Source organism: Populus trichocarpa, chromosome 3, assembly GCF_000002775.5.
Source record: "Populus trichocarpa isolate Nisqually-1 chromosome 3, P.trichocarpa_v4.1, whole genome shotgun sequence".
Lineage (NCBI taxonomy): Eukaryota > Viridiplantae > Streptophyta > Magnoliopsida > Malpighiales > Salicaceae > Populus > Populus trichocarpa.
In genome coordinates, this window is record NC_037287.2 from 2,305,235 (window position 1) to 2,324,180 (window position 18,946).

General features: G+C 32.6%; 2 protein-coding genes and 1 non-coding gene across 3 annotated transcripts; all 3 read left to right on the top strand.

Annotated features, from left to right (window-relative positions):
* Positions 1-1,486: 1,486 nt before the first annotated feature.
* LOC7478153 (uncharacterized) lies at positions 1,487-6,740 on the top strand (the record flags this gene model as incomplete). The annotated part of the gene is given in 13 exon segments (XM_024597444.2): positions 1,487-1,597; positions 1,684-1,803; positions 1,973-2,038; positions 2,178-2,357; positions 2,449-2,471; positions 2,473-2,560; positions 4,245-4,316; positions 4,842-4,925; positions 5,049-5,149; positions 5,446-5,534; positions 6,115-6,222; positions 6,225-6,411; positions 6,413-6,740. Coding segments are annotated over 13 exon segments (1,296 nt in total), but the record flags the coding sequence as incomplete, so codon positions are not given.
* LOC112327061 (small nucleolar RNA snoR135) lies at positions 5,694-5,838 on the top strand. Its single transcript, XR_002981137.1, has one exon. It is a non-coding gene; the product is annotated as a small nucleolar RNA snoR135 (small nucleolar RNA).
* A 7,360-nt stretch (positions 6,741-14,100) lies between the features above and the next one.
* LOC18096629 (uncharacterized) lies at positions 14,101-18,646 on the top strand. The gene is made up of 2 exons (XM_024593450.2): positions 14,101-14,975; positions 18,137-18,646. Exons 1-2 carry the CDS (start codon positions 14,316-14,318, stop codon positions 18,221-18,223), a joined length of 747 nt encoding a protein of 248 aa, XP_024449218.1. The 5' UTR covers positions 14,101-14,315; the 3' UTR covers positions 18,224-18,646.
* The last annotated feature ends 300 nt before the right edge of the window (positions 18,647-18,946 follow it).

Sequence of the window (18,946 nt, forward strand, 5' to 3'; positions counted from 1 at the left end):
TTCTGTTATGGGCAAGATCATTTAAAAAAAAAAACATTAAAAGAATATTTAGGCATTTCTAACATGTTTTTAAGAAAAAGAAAAATTTTTATAGGGATTGACCCGATCAACTTGAATAGTCCAAAGACAACTTGAATAACCAGAAAAAACATATTTCGACTAAAAAAAATTTTAAACAATATTTTTTATGTATTGAGACGATAATATACTAGATCGACTCGAATCAATCCAGGTTAACATGTAAAATTCACAACTCGAGTCATGAGACCATGATAACTTCATAAAAAAAAACATATTGAAAGCTAATTTTCAATCAATTCAATATTGAATAATAAAATTGAAAAAAAAATCAATTAGAAAATAAAAGAAATTCGAGTCAACTTATGTCAATCTGCTAAATCTAGATCATAAGATCAAAATAATCTAATAGAAAGCAAATTATGAAACTCAATTTCCAATCAATCCAATATTAAAGGATGAGATTAAAAAATTAATTAAAAAGAACAAAAAAGGACGCGAGTCTACATAGGTTAACCCGCCAAATTCTTGAATCGGGTTATGAAACTGAGATAACTTCATTGAAAGCAAAATGAAACAAATCATTAAGTTTAATTTCCAAACAAGTTAAATGTTGAATGATAAAATTGAAAAAAAAAAACCACAAAAGGAACACAAAAAAACCGAGTCACTTGGTTTAACCCACAAAAACCGTAACCCGAGTCATGAGATTAAAATAACCTTACTGAAAGCAAACCGGAATAAATTATGAAACTTAAGAGTGTTTGGTAGTGTAATAGCGGTTGCTTTTCAAAGTGCTTTTTATTTCAAAACATATTAAAATAATATATATATATATTTTTAAAAAATCAATTTTTACATCAACATATCATGAAAATATAAAAACATATTAATTTAAAATAAAAAAATAAAAAAAATCAAATTTTTTTTTAAAACACTTTCGAAACGAAATATCAAACACTGCTTTAAACCTAAATAATTTCAATGTTAAGAAACAAAATTTTTTTAAAAAAACTAAATTTAAAATAAATTAATTAAAATTAAAAAAATATTAATGGAATGAGAGAAATAACAATTTCCCCTCCTCGACTATTTATTTTCCTATTAATCATATTAATTTTATGATTAACTATTGCATCTTTTATAACCTCGAAAGACTCATGAAGTTTCCTTTATAAGCTGCAATGGTACAATACAAGCATCTGTATGTATAAGCATTTTGTATGGAGGTATGTTATACATAATACTGCCACGAACAATGATTGAAATCTAATCTAAATCTAGTTTAATTTAAATTAATTATAATATTAACCTAGCTAATTTTGATGAAATCTGGGAGCTGTTCGAGAATCATGAAAGAAAATTTCGATCCGCTGTAAAAGAAAAGTGAAATCCATAAGAGAAAAATAAATCGTACAAGGACAAAAATGTAAAGAAATCAATAGTATAGGGACTAAATTACTTCTAAAAAAACCCTCCCCATGCGAGGCGGGGGGGAGGGGGTAGTAGCAGTGCTGTAGAGGAAACGGAGGAAGAGCTCCAGCGAGAGATCGATGAGCTATATCGCCAACAACGCCATGTCAGGCCCTCCACCCTTTTCTTGCACTTTTCTTCATATCTTCTTGAACGTGTAATCACATGCAAGTTCTTTTCTTACTGTTGTAGATTACAGAGCGCCTTCGTGATCCTCGTGGACTTCGAAGAGGAGGGTTATCCTCCGCCGCCGCCGCCGCTCCTCGCAATTTCGTTGCTAACGGTGCTCGTCCTCGTGGCTTTGTTCGACCGGTACGCTTTTTTTTTTCTTTCTTTTCTGTCTAAAAGTTTTTTTACCTTCTGTTTATATATGAAAGCAACTTCTTGTTTTCTTTCTTTTGGTTAATTCTTTGAATTTATAGAGTTTACAGCTGTTCAATTGGTTCTTTATGTTTTTTGAGTTGTTGGGGTTTTTTTAAAGGCCGATAGGAACAATGCAGAAGATCAACCTCCTGCAAAACGGCGGCTTTTGTCTTCTGTTGTTAAGGTAGAAGCAAAACCTTATACAGTGCCCCATATTTATACATATCTTCTTGGAATATATTATGTGAAATTCTTTATCTTAAAAATGGAGAATTGTTGGAATTTTCTGAAAATTGAATCTTTGTTGCTATCCGGGATGGAAGGTGGAGGAGGATGGAGAGAGCGTTGAGGATTCTGCCACGGAAGAGGATGCAAAGAACGAGCAAATGGGTGAGGATGGAAATGTAGGGCCTGCTACAGGGATTCGGGGTGATGGAAAGCCTTTCAAGTTACAGCAAAGTGGTTGGTCTAGGAGAGATTTTGATCTTAGAGCAGTGAAGAGGGTGAATTTTAACTCTTGTCTTGTTTCTGAGTGTGTTTTATGTGCGTTCATCTTGTAATTTTTCCCTTTTGTCATGATTGTTTTGTTTGTAGGAGGTTGAAACTCCAGTAATTGAGCCTGCCAAGGGCGTTGCCTAAGAATCAGGATCCAAGATTGGTTAGCAGAAACAAAAGAATGCTGGGGCAACTTTTAGGTACTCTGGAGGTATGTGCAAGCCAATTCCTTGTTTTCGGTTACTTACTGGGGATTGAAACTGAAGTCAGTTTTTCGTGCATTTCGACCAAAACAACCGGATCAAAACTTAATGGCATTGTTATTTTTTCCTTTCAATTACTTGAATTTTGTTGTTACTTTTTTTTAATCAATCAGAACTTAAATCTTCTGAGAGATCTCTGATCTTACTAATGGTCGAAGCGAGTAATTTTTTATGTCTGAGGAAATAAGAAAACCAAATTCATCGAGGAAATTAATTAGTTCCTCCAAAACCTCCAGCAACTGCTTGTGGCTCAACATTATAGAGCCATTTTCTCACATTGATTATTTGAAATGCCACTAGGAGGGATGGAGAACTGGGTGTAGAGTAATTGCTGATTACATTGTGGAGGTTTACAGTATTTTGTGTGTTACACACAGCCAGTGATTTCTCTAATTTTGTTGCTTGTGGGGGTGGCATAGGTCAGTGAACGATGTATATTTGTTAGAATAAGCAAGCGCTCCTGAAGTTTTTCTAAACAAACTCTATCCATAGAAATTTAGAAGTCTGAGTTTTAGTTGGTGATGAAAATAATATACCTCGATACTTGATCTCTAGAAAAGGCCAATCTACTAATCTCTCAGCCTTTAGCCTTTAATAGCATTCACAGGAGTTGAATTTCCTGAATTTCAGACCAAAGGACGAAGAAAAGGAAGCCAGGGCTTTGAAAAACTTAACTTTCTTATGACATATAGAGTGTGGATCTGTCATGATCTTCACCAATTAAATGATGCTCCCATGACTAGCAATCTTTTGAAGAATTATCAGGACAAATACATCTAAATTATTAACTTCCTTAAAAATGTAGTATCTAATCTAGGAATCTCTAAAATTTATTACTTTAAGATTTATAATCAATATAAATAGCAACTTGCTTGTAATGAATAGCAAAACAAGATAAAAACAATCTGAATTACCCATGTCATCAGATATGATTTATGGTTTACAACAATCTCCAACCTGCAGTGAAGTCTTTAATACAAGTATCCTGTACAATGTCATCTCATCTTCCAAATATGATGATTCAATCCCATTGAATTAATGCTCCAGTGGTAGGTTTGCAACTTGTTTGCAGAGTCAATTATGTGCAATGATTCTGTTGAATTTTTCGACTCATGGTTATGTGACTCAATTTGTTTGGGTTTCCTTAATGTGTTTTTTGATTCTCTTGTTTTTGTTAAGGGTTTGATGGTAAGAACCTTAACTAGTTCAAAATTTATGGTCCTTTCCAAACGTATCTTTTGATGCATCTCACGCTGCGATCAATTTTGCCTCATCTTAAATCGGTGTTGACATCTTGATGGGAATGGTTCTGACTAGCAAATCACTAAGACTTGAAGAATGATGTAGATTTTGTATCATCAACTTCCAGCTGCAAGCTGAAATCACCGAAGTTTCCGAGCTTCAACTCTCACTAAAAACTCTTCCATAGAATACTTCTTAAGCAGTAAATATGCTGTGTTGAGCAACTTTTTGCTATAATAATCTTTTGATTTTTACTGAAATATTCTAATGCTGCCTTTTTGAATTCTAAAACATGTTTCCATTAGCATATCTGTTAGTATTTACTTCTCTCTTTATGTGTGATCTCTAATTATTTTCTTCTCTATTTTTGTTATTGTTTGAAATTTCCAGAAATTCAGAAAAGAAGATATGAAAATTTCAGGGACGGAAGCATTTATACAAAGGTCAAATGCTTTGCAAAGAGTGAGTACATCAGCCCCATCAATCCAGAAGTTCTGTTGCAATTTGAATTATTTGTTAAGTAAACTAAACCTTAATCATAAACTTGTTTGCCTATTGGTGGATAAATGCTTTCATCTGTTATTGACAGTCAATACTCTCGAAATCATGAATTCATTTTTCTTACTCCCTTAAAAATCCAGGTCATTCTTTATTTACTGCAAGTCCTTTTTTTGAGGGAAGCTCAAACAAAGAAGAGCATATCTTGTATCATGGAATACAGCTCTTTGGCACTTCATAGAATGACTATTAGGTGCATGGTTTTGTTTTTGAAATTCCAGAAGTTTACAAAGGGTGCATTACATTTGATTTTTTTCCCCTTTCTTCTGGTGTGGTAAGATTTGTTCTTTTCTCGGTAGGGTTGTGTTTAATACTGTTTTTTTTATTTGTTCTTTTGAAATGCTTCTTGGCCTTGCTGGAGACAATGTTAATATGTTGACATTTACACTGGTCTAGTGTGATAATTAAATGTCTTGAAACTCTTCTTAGGCTGAGCAAAAAGCACATGAAGAACGTGAAAGGCTGAGACAACAAGAGTGTGAACAAATTGCTGAACAGAGGAGAAGAGATCTGGTTTGTTGTAATATTTGTAGATTATAACCTGTGCTGGCAAAGCCTTTAATGGTTCCTGTTTTTTCTCTGTACACAAAAACAAATGATATTTTCTTACTTTATTATTTACTTTTACTTAATCAGACTCTCAGAGCACGCATCACTGTAAAGGCTGAAGAAAAGAAATTGGAATTGCTGTTTCTTCGGTGGAATGATCACCACAAAAAACTTAGCAATTTTATAAGGTATACCTTCCATTTGAAACAATCGGTCGCTAACCTCTCCCAGTTAAGCATTCAAATTAATTTTTTCCCGTGTATTCATCTTCTGCCGCAGGTTATTTTTAAACTTTGGTCCAAAGGTGTCCATATTCACAATTTTATTGAGACAAAGATAAGTTTCTGTTCAAGTGGATAGTAGTGTTGAAAGAACTTAGCCAGTGAATCTTTCCTGCATCTTTGCAGGATTTTAGGGGGAATATGTTGTATTTTTCTGCTAACTTTCAACTCCCCTTGATTAGCTTGTGGGGTGTGTTTTTCAGGACTAAGGCAGAACCTCCAATTTACTATTTGCCTAAACAGCCATTGGAAAAAGATGCAACCTTGCTTGACCAGCAAAGAGAACAGGTAAGTTGACTTTCCTGGTCCCTGGGCCTATTTGATTCAAGGAGAAAGATTTTGGATGGTATGCCCAATTTATTCTTGGAATTCATAGAAGCTTAATGCATATAACTGGCAGTGTGTTTAATTATGTAGTTGTAACATTTCCTTCAAATCCTAGTTCATGGAATGAGCAGGTATTGTGTATCTGTGTTGTGTTACATATAAAAGCTTTGTTTCGCAAAGAGTTCGCTGCTAAAAAAGAACTGTCAGGGGAAAATGGGCAGTTGTGTTTGATATAACATGTTGAAATTTCAACAATGATCTCCAAATCGTACATTTATGTGATCTGTAGATCATAAACTGGGGTTTGAGATTTGGTTTTGAGAATTATGGACAATTCACCCGAGATCTATTTGATCTGAATTCCTTTTTGTACATACATTTAATTTATTGGGAACTGGTCTCCACGCTTCTTCTTCTTTTTTTCACTTTTTTTATATGAGATTATCTCAAATCTTATGTCCATGATCACTGGGCTAGCAGGTTAATCCGAGTTTACTCATTTTTTTTTTTTTTGCTGTTCTGTTCTCATGAATTTGCACATCAAGCATTTTTAGAATGGAAGGCTGGTAGGAGAGATGAACTATCTGAATATCAGAAGCAGATCGGGGACCAGCAACTTAGCTATGTTGAAAAGGAGTTGGAGAGGTGGCAAAATGCAGGAGAGCGAGCGATGATGTGAACTTGCAAGAAACAATGGACAAAGAATTGGACACTCGCAGGCTTGAGCATGGTCCCAAGACAAGAAAGATACCTGGTGGAAGCAACAACAAAGAGGATGATGACGTGGAGGATATCAATGTTGGGGAGGATGACGTGATGGATGATGTGCTGGAGGTTGATGATCTGCAGGAGGGTTGATGAAGCAGCCCAGCCAGAAGCCAATGATACCAGCCCCCCTCCTGATCAGTAATGATTGAAGGCATCATAACGTGTTCCTTATATCAGGTCATTCCATTGCCAATCCTATTTTCTTCTGTATTTACTTGCTTTTCTCCGGCTGTCTTGGTGTTTGTTTTTCCCATTAATGTGAGATTGTCATTCTTCTGTATTGTGCGTGTCTTGTACAGACAGAGGATCTTAAGACATCATTTGTTATCGTTAGTGTATTTTCTAAAATCATCAATGCAAAGTTGCAGATGAATAATGCAAGCACTAATCTGGATTTGAATCATGTGTCGTTATGGGGAGTAATTGACATTAGCATGACTCATTGGAATTATTTTCGAGGGCATTTTTCGTACCTGCTCAATGGGAGAAACTGAGCATTTTGTCCCTTTTGCTTAACCATCCACCAAGTTCTTACATATTTCACCGAACTGTCCTGATTTTGTGGTGAAATTTCGAGCCAAGAGGTACAGCATGGAGAATGAGGTAGAGATTTCAAATTTAAGAAAACCTGCATTTGGACAACGTAAACTCTTTTGAATATTATTATTGCCAGGGTTGATTCATGGCTTGAACACTGAACACTTGCATGTGGGAACACTATATTTGAGAACCAAGAGGAGGAAAGATGTAATGAGGAAGAACACGAGGTGGAAGGAAATTACCCTATCCTAGGTGAAGACACAGAAAAGAAAGTAAAGAGAGGAGATATTGTTTTACATTAGAAACAACAAAAAGAACTTGCAGTTTCGTAAGTTTCCCATTCATTGAAAAAAAAACAAAAATCTTCGTCTTTTCCTCTTCGAAGAGCCAAGAAAATACCTTGAAACTTGGAAGTTGTGTCTTTTTTCCCCTCCTCTCCCAAAAGCGTTGTTAGAGACATCCATGGTCATGGAGGGGAACTTTCGTCTAATATTGTTCGACAAAGGTTTGGAAATGAAATTTGATTACGAAAATTGTTTCGGAACTTCGAATTTATGATGGTGGAGTTGCAATTCAAGAACGTAAAATTAGAGGGTCTGAAATTAAGAGGGTGTTCAACATATTTTTTGTTAAAATTTGATTATTTTTTTTGTTTTAAATTTTTTTTAATGTTTTTGGATCGTTTTGATAAGATGATGTTAAAATAATTTTTTTTAAATAAAAAAATTATTTTAATATTTTTTTAAATAAAAAATACTTTAAAAAATAATCGCTAACACGTTTTTAAGCCCTTGATTCTAATAATGTTAGAAAGACAAAAAAATCTCTTCTAAAAAAATCAACTCAAAAATGAGAATATCAATGAAAGTTGAGTTTAGCCAAGGATCTTACCTGATTTAGGGCATTGGATTGGTTTTAGTTTTTTTAAAAGAAATTATTTGGTTTTAACTTTGTTAGGTTCAAATAAGATATTCGTCAAGTCATTTAAATATAAAAAATAATCCAACTTAAATTTTATGTTGTTGAATGATCGAGATTTTAGTTTTATCATTTAAAATAATGTTATTTTATTAAAAAAATTTAATTTTGACCTGATTGGATATAAATAAAGACATAAATTAACTCATAGATTATCTAAATTTAATCAGATTAAATTATTAAAAATAATTTAAAATAAAATTTAATCCATATCAAGTTTTATATCACCCGCGTACGTGTTAGGTTGGACCGAGGTTAATAACTATTTTAATAATTAAAAAATAAGTTGAAACTGTTGATAGAATAATTTGGTTAAAATCTCTTCATTAGTCAGAAGGTATTTTCGGTTTGTGGCATTTTATAACTTGTCAACGACTCACTCGAGGTCAAATGGACAATTTGACCACGTGGATCCATGCGATGTGACCCGATTTCTTTCGGCGTCGCCCAGACCTTTTTTCGGTTCCTTTTTGCAGCTTAATGCTCCATGCGGAAAAAAAGGAAAATGCCAATCTACTCGCTAACCACATCACTCTTTTTCCTTTTCGTTCTTTTCCTTTTTTCCTTTTTCCTTTTTCCTTTTTCCTTTTTATTATCAAACCCCGATTCATGCGGAAAAGGATACGGGTGATTAGAAGTCATTGACCTAAGTCACATATTATTAATTTTATTTTTCGAGTTACAAGTTTAACAAGTTAACATGGTTGATTCGAGTTATTATTTTAATTTTTTTTTAATTAATATATTTTCAGTTTCATCCTTCAATAAGAGATTAATCCATAACAAGTCTGGTTTTCAGTTAAATTTTCGAGTTATTATTTTAATTTTTTTTTAATTAATATATTTTCAGTTTCATCCTTCAATAAGAGATTAATTTTGAAAACCAGACTTAACAATTTATTTTGATTTATTTTCTATAAGGCTATATAGGATAATAGGTTTGGTGGGTTAACCAGAGTTGACCGTGTTGGTTTTTTATATTTTTTTTAACTGATTTTTTTGTACTTCAATATTGAGTTGATTGGTAATTGGAGTTCATAATTTATTTTAATTTGTTTTTTATAAGTTATCTCAATCTCATAACCCTAATCACGAGTTTTGCAAGTTAACTTATGTTGACTCAAATCTTATTTTTGTTTTTTTAATTGATTTTTTTTAATCTCATTATTCAATATTAGGTTGGTTGATAATTCAGCTTCATAATTTATTTTTGATTTATTTTTTATGAAGTTATCATAATTTCATGATTCGTGTCAAGCTAATATCTATTTATTATGATTTTTTCTATTAAAAAACACATTAATAATATCTAAATATTTTTATATATTAAAAAAAATTCAACTCACAGTATAATATAGACCAATGATTTCATATTCGTCTATTTGGGCTCTTGTCCATGTACATGCATAAAACAACTAAAACATTATAACCTAATTTAAATTGAAAAACATAAAACATATAGCATTGGTTGTTTAGGTTGTATTTTTCATTTTAGTTCCTTTTTTTTTTCAAGCTATATTTTAAAATAAAAGATGTCTTGAATTTATTTTTTTAATCAAGTTATATTTTTACCAGTTGTTTAGATTGTCTCTGGACCAGCTAAATTAACCAAGACACATCAAATCAACACCTACTCGTTTTGATTTTTTTTATTAGAAAACACATTAGTAATATCTCACTATTTTTATATATTAATAAAATAATTTAACTCACAGCATGATATATACCAATGACCCAATATTCACCTATTTAGGCTCTTGTCAATATACATGACAGAAAACAATTGAAAACATTACAACTAAATTTAGATTGAAAAACCCAAAAACATAAAGCATCTGTTAGATTGTCAAAAACATATTTTTAATAAGACACAAAAAAATATAATATACACTCAAATTATAAAATTATAAATAAATTATATTAATATATAATTCAAACATCTTAAAATGTAAAACTCAAGTACAAATTCATTTATAACTTCAGTAGTTTAAAAATACAATACTATATTCCATCTGAAACATACATTCACAATATCTTTAATGTAAACATACATTCCATCCGAAACCTCAGGAGCATTTGGAACACAAAACAAACATTATTACAGGCATACAACCTTAAGATTTTTACATATTAAAAAAAAACCTCATTTTAATTTTTTTTCTATTATAAAACACACTAGTAATAACTCAATATTTTTATATATTAAAAAAAATAATTCAATTCACAGCATAATATAGACCAATGATCCAATATTCGCTTATTTAGACTCTTGTCAATATACACTGCAAAAAACAACTGAAACATTATAACCCAAGTTAGATTGAGAAAACATAAAGCATGGATCAAGTTGTTAAAACATATTTTTGATAAGGTAAAAAATTATAATATAAACTTGAATTATAAAATTATAAATAAATTATTCTAATACATGGTCCAAGCATAAAAAAAAAAGCATGCAACTCAAGTAAAAATTCATACATGACTTAAGTAATTTAAAAATACAATACTATATGATATCAAGTTTGAGCCATGTGGTTGCTAATATAATAGCCACCGAAGGCTTACATGATCGTTAATTTCAGGGCCCGTGAAATTAGTCGAGGTGCGCACAAACTAACCCGGACACTCACGTTAAAAAAAATAAAAATACAATACTATATTCCATCTGAAACATACATTCACAATATCTTTAATGTAAACATACATTCCATCCGAAACCTAGGAGCATTTGGAACACAAAACAAACATTATTACAGGCATACAACCTTAAGATTCCAAAAAAAAAGCCGCTACAATGATAGAAATTCAGATGTGTGATGATTAACAATGAAAGAGATCTTGCTTCACCTGGCAAGATTGTCGACATGTTTTGTTTGCAAACACAAATGAATACAAGATGTTCTACTCCATATAGCCAGACTTGCCATCATTAGGGCAAAAATCAAAACCTCGTTTCACACACAATTCTAGTTTCCTCGAAAAACCAAAATCATTTCTAAAGAAAATTCTAGCAGATGTCTTGCTGATTCTAAAATAACCCTTGTTTTACATGCAAAAGATTTATAGCAACCCACCAGATAAAAAAATAAAATTCAACAGAGGGGATGGATGATCATGAGATTAAAACCAAAAAGAGGGAGAGAGGGGGGTATATGCGTTACCTTCCGTGGTTGTTGAATTTCAAGGGATTCTCTTTTATGTGGCTTTGATCCGCTATAGAACACCACTAGTTATGTGACCAGCTTGGCTTATTTTATTAGGGTTTTTAATTATTTTTTTGTTGCAACTGGGGTTGCCCTAAATTTCTGTGAGAAACAAAATTAAGACGATGAGTCCTCTGATTTGTCAAGATTCCACCTATTATGAAGGTAAGAAAATTAGGGTTTATGTTTTTTTTTACTCAAAAAATTATTTTTCAACTTATTTTGATCAAAAACACCTATAAAACATATTAGAAATTGTGATAAACATATTCAATACCTAAAAAAACTGAAATCAACTTGAGTTCAGATCTGTCTTCTTATGAACTTTAAAGGTAAAAAAAAACATTTAATATAAGCTTCCCTCATCAAATGGAACCATCTGACACAAATATTGTTCGTTTTGGTAGCATAAATCGGTGTGAACAACATATTTTTCTCTACACTGTTAGAATCCGACGACCTCTCTCTCTTCTCTCAATCAGGAACTAAAAATTAACAAAAATAAATTTTTATACCAAAATTGAATTTGAAAAGTATTGAGGTATCAAATTATATATTTTACATTATTTTTGAAGTTTGAGCTCTAAAATGTATTTTTTTCGAAACTTATGGCACATTATTTATGTATGACATCTTTTTTTACTTTGGTGTCTTTTCTTCAATCTCATCTTTTTATAAGAAATTAAAATTATTTAATCTTTAACCGGGACTAAATCATAAAAAACAAATCAACAATCAAATTGAAAAAATAAAAAAAAAATTACACAGTCCATCCATAATATTTGGAGTACAGTAAAAAAAACCAATTCCTTTCAGATTTATGCTTAATTAGACTCGCAAAATGGGTTTCATTTCTTAAGTTTTGAATGTGTGATTCTTTTCTTTGATGCACTAAGAGAGATAGAAAGAGAGAGATGTTTTTTTTGGAATGAGACTGAAATGCAGAGTTAGAGAGAGAGAGAGAGATAGAGAGAGGGAATTGAATTCACAAGTCCTCTCCTTTCCTTTTATAATTTATTGTTGTTCTTTGTACAATTCTTGCTTTTTTTATTTGATGAAAGCATAATCTCCATATTAAAATTGTGATTTTTCTTGAATTTATTGAGTTTGAATAATTTCAGTCTAATTTTATTAACTTCTAAATTTTTAAAGCGATTTTACATTACAATTATCTTTTAACTCAAAAAATCCTATGATTTAATAGCTATTTTACATTCTATTTTTTTTTTTATCTTAAAGAACTTGAATTTTGATCCATGCAAGCTTTAATTTTGAGAGTGTGGTTGCAGTTATTTTTTAAAGTGTTTTTCACTTAAAAACGCATCAAAATGATATTTTTTTTTATTTTTTAAAAATTATTTTTGATGTCAGCGCATCAAAATGATCTGAAAACACCAAAAAATATTAAATTAAAAGAAAAAAAATTAAATTAATTTTTTTAAAAACACTTTTAAAACACAAAAAGAAACATGATCTAATACTTTTAAAACATAAAAACAAACAGGGTATGATAACGTGTGCGATGAAAATGATGATGAAATCAATAAGTGAAACCGATAATCACTGTCTTTCCTAAAATACCCCTGCCAGGTCAGCTAATTAGTGTGACATTGGGTTTAATATTGCATCATATTTGGGTAATTAGATTTGTATGGTTTGGTTTATTAGGCATTAAAAGTCTCTCGGTCTATAGTCAACGCAATTTCTATTAATTTTGACTTTTATATGGAGTGACATGTGTCAGATTCATATTGATTCTGATTTTAGAAAAAATTTAAAAAATCTATTTTTTCATTTATATACTGATGATTTTTTTCAAATTAATTATAAAAAGCCTTAGAAAACCATCATTAATTTTTTTATTTTTTTTTGTGTTGGATTTGAAACCTCACATTTCTAAGAGATATGTTATGTTCAATTTAAATAGGATAAAAAAAAGGAAGTAATTAAGTTGAATATATTTCTATTATACACTGAATTATTCAATTTAAATTCAATAATTTAGATTTAATATCATATTGTTAAAATAACATGTGAGGATCTCAATTTATATTCTTACACCTTTTTTTCTATTATTATGAACACAAAAATGGGATGATAGTGAAAAAACAAGTGAAATTCGAATAGTAAATTCCAACGACCATATCTCACTTATCAAGTCGTAATTGTAGTAAAGATTAATTTAAAAAAATATTTTTTAAAAAAATATATTAAAATATTTTTATTTTTTATTTTTAAAAAATTTATTTTTATTACTAATATATCAAACTAAAATATTAAAAAAATAATAATTTAAAAACAAAAAAAATTAATTTTTTTTAAAAACACCTATAAAATAAAAGCTAAATGATTTACCTTCTTGCTGCAAACATAACTCATGAATTATGACCGCCGCTGGCATCGTCCTCTCAAGCCATGGCTACCCAACCATAATCACCGCCGTCCCAGCCTCCAATTGGGGCCAGGCTAAAAGATTCCATGTCTTTTCGTGAGATAAATTTAGTATGGGTTTGTCGTTGTTGGCCACTTCAACAAACAAATATTTTGATAGTACTCGGAAATACGATGGAAACATATTTTTTAAAATTTAATTTTTTTATATTATTTTAATATATTTTTAAATAAAAAATATTTTTAACTTTTAATCGGTATTGCAAGAGAATGGGTTTATAGTTTGAATAATAATTTATAAATCTTAGTTTTTTTTATTAGGGTTATTGATTTATTACTTTTTTTTTTTATATATATAAAAGCTCCATTACTCTAAAAAAAACACCCACGAACACATGCTACATTTATTTAAGTTAAGTCACATATATTAATTACTTAAATTTATATTTTTATATATGATTTCCATACCCGCAAGGAAGAGAAGAATAGAAGGGACCCAATCAATATAAAAAACAGTTGGAGGACTAATAAGAATAATATAAGAAACAGAGGGACTACATTGGGTAAAACACAAAATAAACACATCTGGACAGAACACCACCATATCATTGTCTAGAAAAAAGAGAAGAGAACACAGTCATTATGAACACGGTTAGTTCCACTTTTTCCTTTCTTTATTCTAATTATTGTCACTCACTCCCTCTCTTATCTATTAAGCAAACAGAGCCTAAAAGTCTCTCTCCCTCCCTCCCTGTCGCTGTCCCTCTCCCCTTGCCTTTCATCAAAAGCAGTGCAACAGGAAGGGAAGGAAGGAAGGAAGCAAGGAAGAAGCATAATTTTCAAAATATCGAGAAAACAAGAGAAAAATGCCACCACATGGTCACCCCAGCAACGGCGAGAACCCTACAAGACAACGGCCACTACCACCGCATTCAAACCAGCAACAGCAGCACCACCACCCGTACTACTCATCGGCATCATCTTCGTCAGCTTCCTTCAAAGGGTGCTGTTGCTGCCTCTTCCTCCTCTTCTCCTTCCTGGCCCTCCTAATTTTGGCCGTCTTTCTTGTCATAATCCTGGCCGTCAAACCCAAGAAACCCCAGTTCGATCTCCAGCAGGTTGGAGTCCAGTATATGGGCATTACCGCGTCTAATCCTACAGCCTCCATGGACCCCACAACCGCAACCACAACCACACCTGCCACTGCTTCTCTCTCCTTAACCATTCACATGCTGTTCACTGCTGTTAACCCGAACAAGGTAGGGATCAAGTACGGGGAGTCCAGTTTTACTGTCATGTACCGTGGGATTCCTTTAGGGAAAGCTTTGGTTCCTGGGTTTTATCAGGAAGCTCACAGCCAGCGACAGGTGGAGGCCACCATATCCGTTGATCGGTATAGCTTGATGCAAGCTGATGCTTCTGATTTGATCAGGGATGCCTCGTTGAATGATCGTGTGGAGCTCAGGGTTCTGGGTGAGGTTGGTGCCAAGATCCGTGTTCTAGACCTTGATTCGCCTGGTGTTCAGGTCAGTCAATTTATTTATTCTTATTCTTATTTTATACTAATAATAGTAGTACATAACATACCCTGCTTAGTGTCTATTATAAAAAATAAAAAATCCCCATCATTTATGCATATTCCTACGTGGGCTCGCTTTCTTCTCCGCCCTCTTTATTTTCTATATTTATCTTGGTTTTGACACTTAATTTTCTTTATATATATATATGTAAGTATGTATCCCTGCTTAATTTCCAGTCTACATTCTCTGTTCTTGGCATAAAAAAATAACTTTGTTCCAGTCACTATCATGTTTTTTTTTTTGGTAAACCTCAATTTGCTATATAATCCATGTGTTCATTTTCAATAAGATTCTACACCTATAAATTTTGTCAATGACGTCGATAATGTTTCTTGCATTTTTCAATAGGGTTCTTTTGTCAATTTTTGTTATTATTTTCAGCCTGATATGTGATTTTTTAATGCTACAATACAATGTCGTTCCGAAGAAAATCTGATGGACAAGGTAATGAACATTAACAAAATATCATAACTGAGAATTGTCTGAAATGTTTCCGACCTTCTTGATCAAGATTTTTTGGATGATTTGGGTTTTAAAGTAGTGCCTCCATGTTACTCGGTTAGAAAACTATAGATGTATTTGGATGCATCTATGTACATGGTATGTGTTATCGTTTGTCATGCATTCCTGTTTGCTAGTTGGTGTCTCAACATATGTTGATGTTACTTGTGTTGTTACTTGAGCCACATGATAGTCTTTTGCATCTTCTACATTTCGTAGTATGTGTATACAAAAGAAAAACTTAAGATGCTCCTTGATTCTCTCATAGTTGCTTATCTTTCTTTGTATGCGGACGTTTTTTGAATTTTTGGATTTTATCAAAAATATCACCTCCTTTTTTCGAGGACAATGAGCCAAGCAGTAGCAGCTGCACAATGGAGTTTTTTTTTTTTTCAAAATAGGGTTTTCTTTAAATCTATATTTTTCCCCGTGGTTTTATGCTGTTTAAACTCCTAAATGTACATGCTAGCATACATGTTCTCGTAGATGTTTTTATGTTCTCACAACAAAAGGGAAAAGAAAAGCACAAAAACTGATTCATACACTCCCCACCTTCTCATTCATTCTTGTTTGAATATATTTTTGTTCACAATTGATTATTATATCCATCATGGAGCATCATAAAATCACAGATTCTTACCTCATCTCTATCCTTATCCGAAGATTTTTCTTAAAGTGGTTGCACTCGTGTCTACATTGTTAATCTATTTCACCTTGCTAAGGAATGAGATAGAAAGCAGACTAGAAAAATACACATGCAATGCTGGATTAATATTTAGGCATCATAACAAATATCAGATTTAATTTGTTGAAACCCAATTCCATGTTTGAGTAATAAAAGATTGTTGAGTTTAAATAAATAAACTGGCTTTTCTTGCTTCCAATGATTTAGTTTTGTTACAGCTTCCTTTCCCTTTTTCAAAACATAGGAAAACCTCTTATCTTTTCATGATTTTAATTGTGCGTTGAATCAACAAATTTAATACAAAAAGCAATATTTGTCAATCACTATTTGGAAAATCTCATAAGAAACATTACAAAATTTAGGGTTGTAGTTAAACAAAATCTCTTACTCTTCCAGTACTTTAGATAAAAGAGTAATGCTAACTATTGGAGTTATAGGATTCACTAGTGGGATCGTTTAGGACCGAGCCTTGCAACAAATATAACTCACACTCCAACTCTGTAATCAAGTAGTTAGTAAATGATGAACTCGAACTTCCTCCTATTCAGGAGCTGCCTGTGTTTGTAAAGATGCATGGGCCTGTGTTCGTGTTGGTCCTGGGCGTATGAGAACTTATACACAAGGACACATATTGTCTATGATCAAATATGGGATATTTACCACTCACATGCGCACCCAGCTCCAAAACAAACTAAAATCTTATGACTTGTCCTTTCTCATCACACACCCTTTGCCGCCTTATCTCTGTAAACTCCACACTCGTCTGACATATGTTGCCCATACTACTCTTCTCCAAAAATCCCACATTTTATTTTGGCGTTTCTTCACATTTGGATTAAAAAGGAAAGAAGAAAGTGAATGATTGGTTAGAATTGATGCAACTTTAAGAGTTGGGGTTATGGAATGAAGGAAGTGGCAATTTTTTGGTATTTGTGGTTTGTTCTTAGCTCAGGTTAATGTAATGATTTGTGGGACTGAGTCAAAGAGCGAGTTGGGTTTTTTGAACGGCAATTCTTTTGGTATTTGTGATTGGGTTTGAGTTGGAGTTAATGTGGCGATCTCAGCGATGAGTTAGGGCTTTTGATTTGTAATTTAGAGCTTCTTTTTGTTTCATTGTCACGTTAATTTCAATGTGAAATGAAATTCCTTTTAGGTTAGCTTTGAGACATTTTAAGGGCTCATTTGTCAGCTTGAAAAACAAATGGAATGATGAAGTGTGGTTAACCAAGGATATCACCTCCCAGTAGCAGTTAGCATGTGAGTTGGTGAGCTAGCTTCTTAAGATGGCATCCAATGTATATGGTTGGCTGGAATGTATTAGGGTACCTTTTTCTTGTCATTTTGGAGGGATCCTATGATAATAATTTGCCATTTGGAATCCACTTCTAGGATTCATATCTCATGAGGGATTGAATGGGTCCATACACTTGGTTTCTCATAAATAGAAGGTCAAGATCCAGAGGTGTGTGGTAATTCGGTACAAACTGCTTTTCAAGGTATTTTTCATCTGAAAAGGCATCAAATTGATACATTTTTATGTGCTTTTTGATGGTTTTGATGTGTGAATATTTCGGTTGAAAAGCACCTTGCACCGTATTACCAAAAGTTATAAGCTATACATCGGCAAAATAAAGTGCCTAGATTACAGGGGCATGTCAGATAGGAATCCACATTTTCAACATTTTCCTGCTGAAAATGTATCTATCTTGAATTTTTTTCGGTCACGGTGTGCTTTTGTTATACATTTCTCGTTGGAATTCCAAACTTGACTTTTTGACAAAGTGAGCAAAAGCAACAGTCCGAGATGCATTGCTAACCTAAATCAATGAACTAAACTTAGGTATATTTTTATATTTACTTTTATTTGGTGGCATGTTCTGTTTGCCTCTTATCAGTGTCTAATTTGAGTTGGAATTTGCAGGTATCAGTGGATTGTGCAATAGTGATAAGTCCCAGAAAACAGTCTCTTACTTACAAGCAATGTGGATTTGATGGATTGAGTGTTTGAGGCACCACCCCGCCACCCCACCCCACCTTCAGGGAGGGAAAAAACATCTTTTTTTTTTCTTTTTTTCTCTCTACAAGCAAGGAGAGAGATAGGAGATGGGGAGGGTGTCACCGAGAAACAAAAACAGAAGGGTTAGAAGGGTAGAAGGCAGGGCAAACCAATATCTTTCACATGCTTGGATTGGAGCTAGTTCAAACTTCGAAGGCACGAGGCAAAGAGCTAGAGCTAAGAAGAGGAAGGGGGAGGAGGGGTAAATATTTTACACTTCTAAATGGGAGGCCAAAAGGTTTTCCAGCCCATGATTTTACTGATTTTTGTATTCTTTTATGGAATGAGAAATTAAACTGCTGACTGCATGTGAAATTCCAAAACAAATGTAGTGCTCTACCTCTACCACTAATTGCAGCTGCCTCATTTTCGCAATCTGTTCCTTTTTCGGTATGTTGAAAGCTCATGCACTGGATATTCTCTCAGTTGTGTCAGGACTCTCTAGGCGTAGATGTGGCACAGCACACTCCCCATACCATCAATACCTGTGAAAGTTAACACAGGATATCCTCTGAATTTTGCAGACTGTTCATAAATGTTGCACAGCACTGTTCCTGGACCATTAATTGTTCGTGTTGTGCTACGGTGATCACCAGCTTGAAAAATTGTTTTGTTCTTATTGCTTTTAAGCTTGTTTTTCATTTTAAATTGTTATAAAAACCTATAATTTTTTTT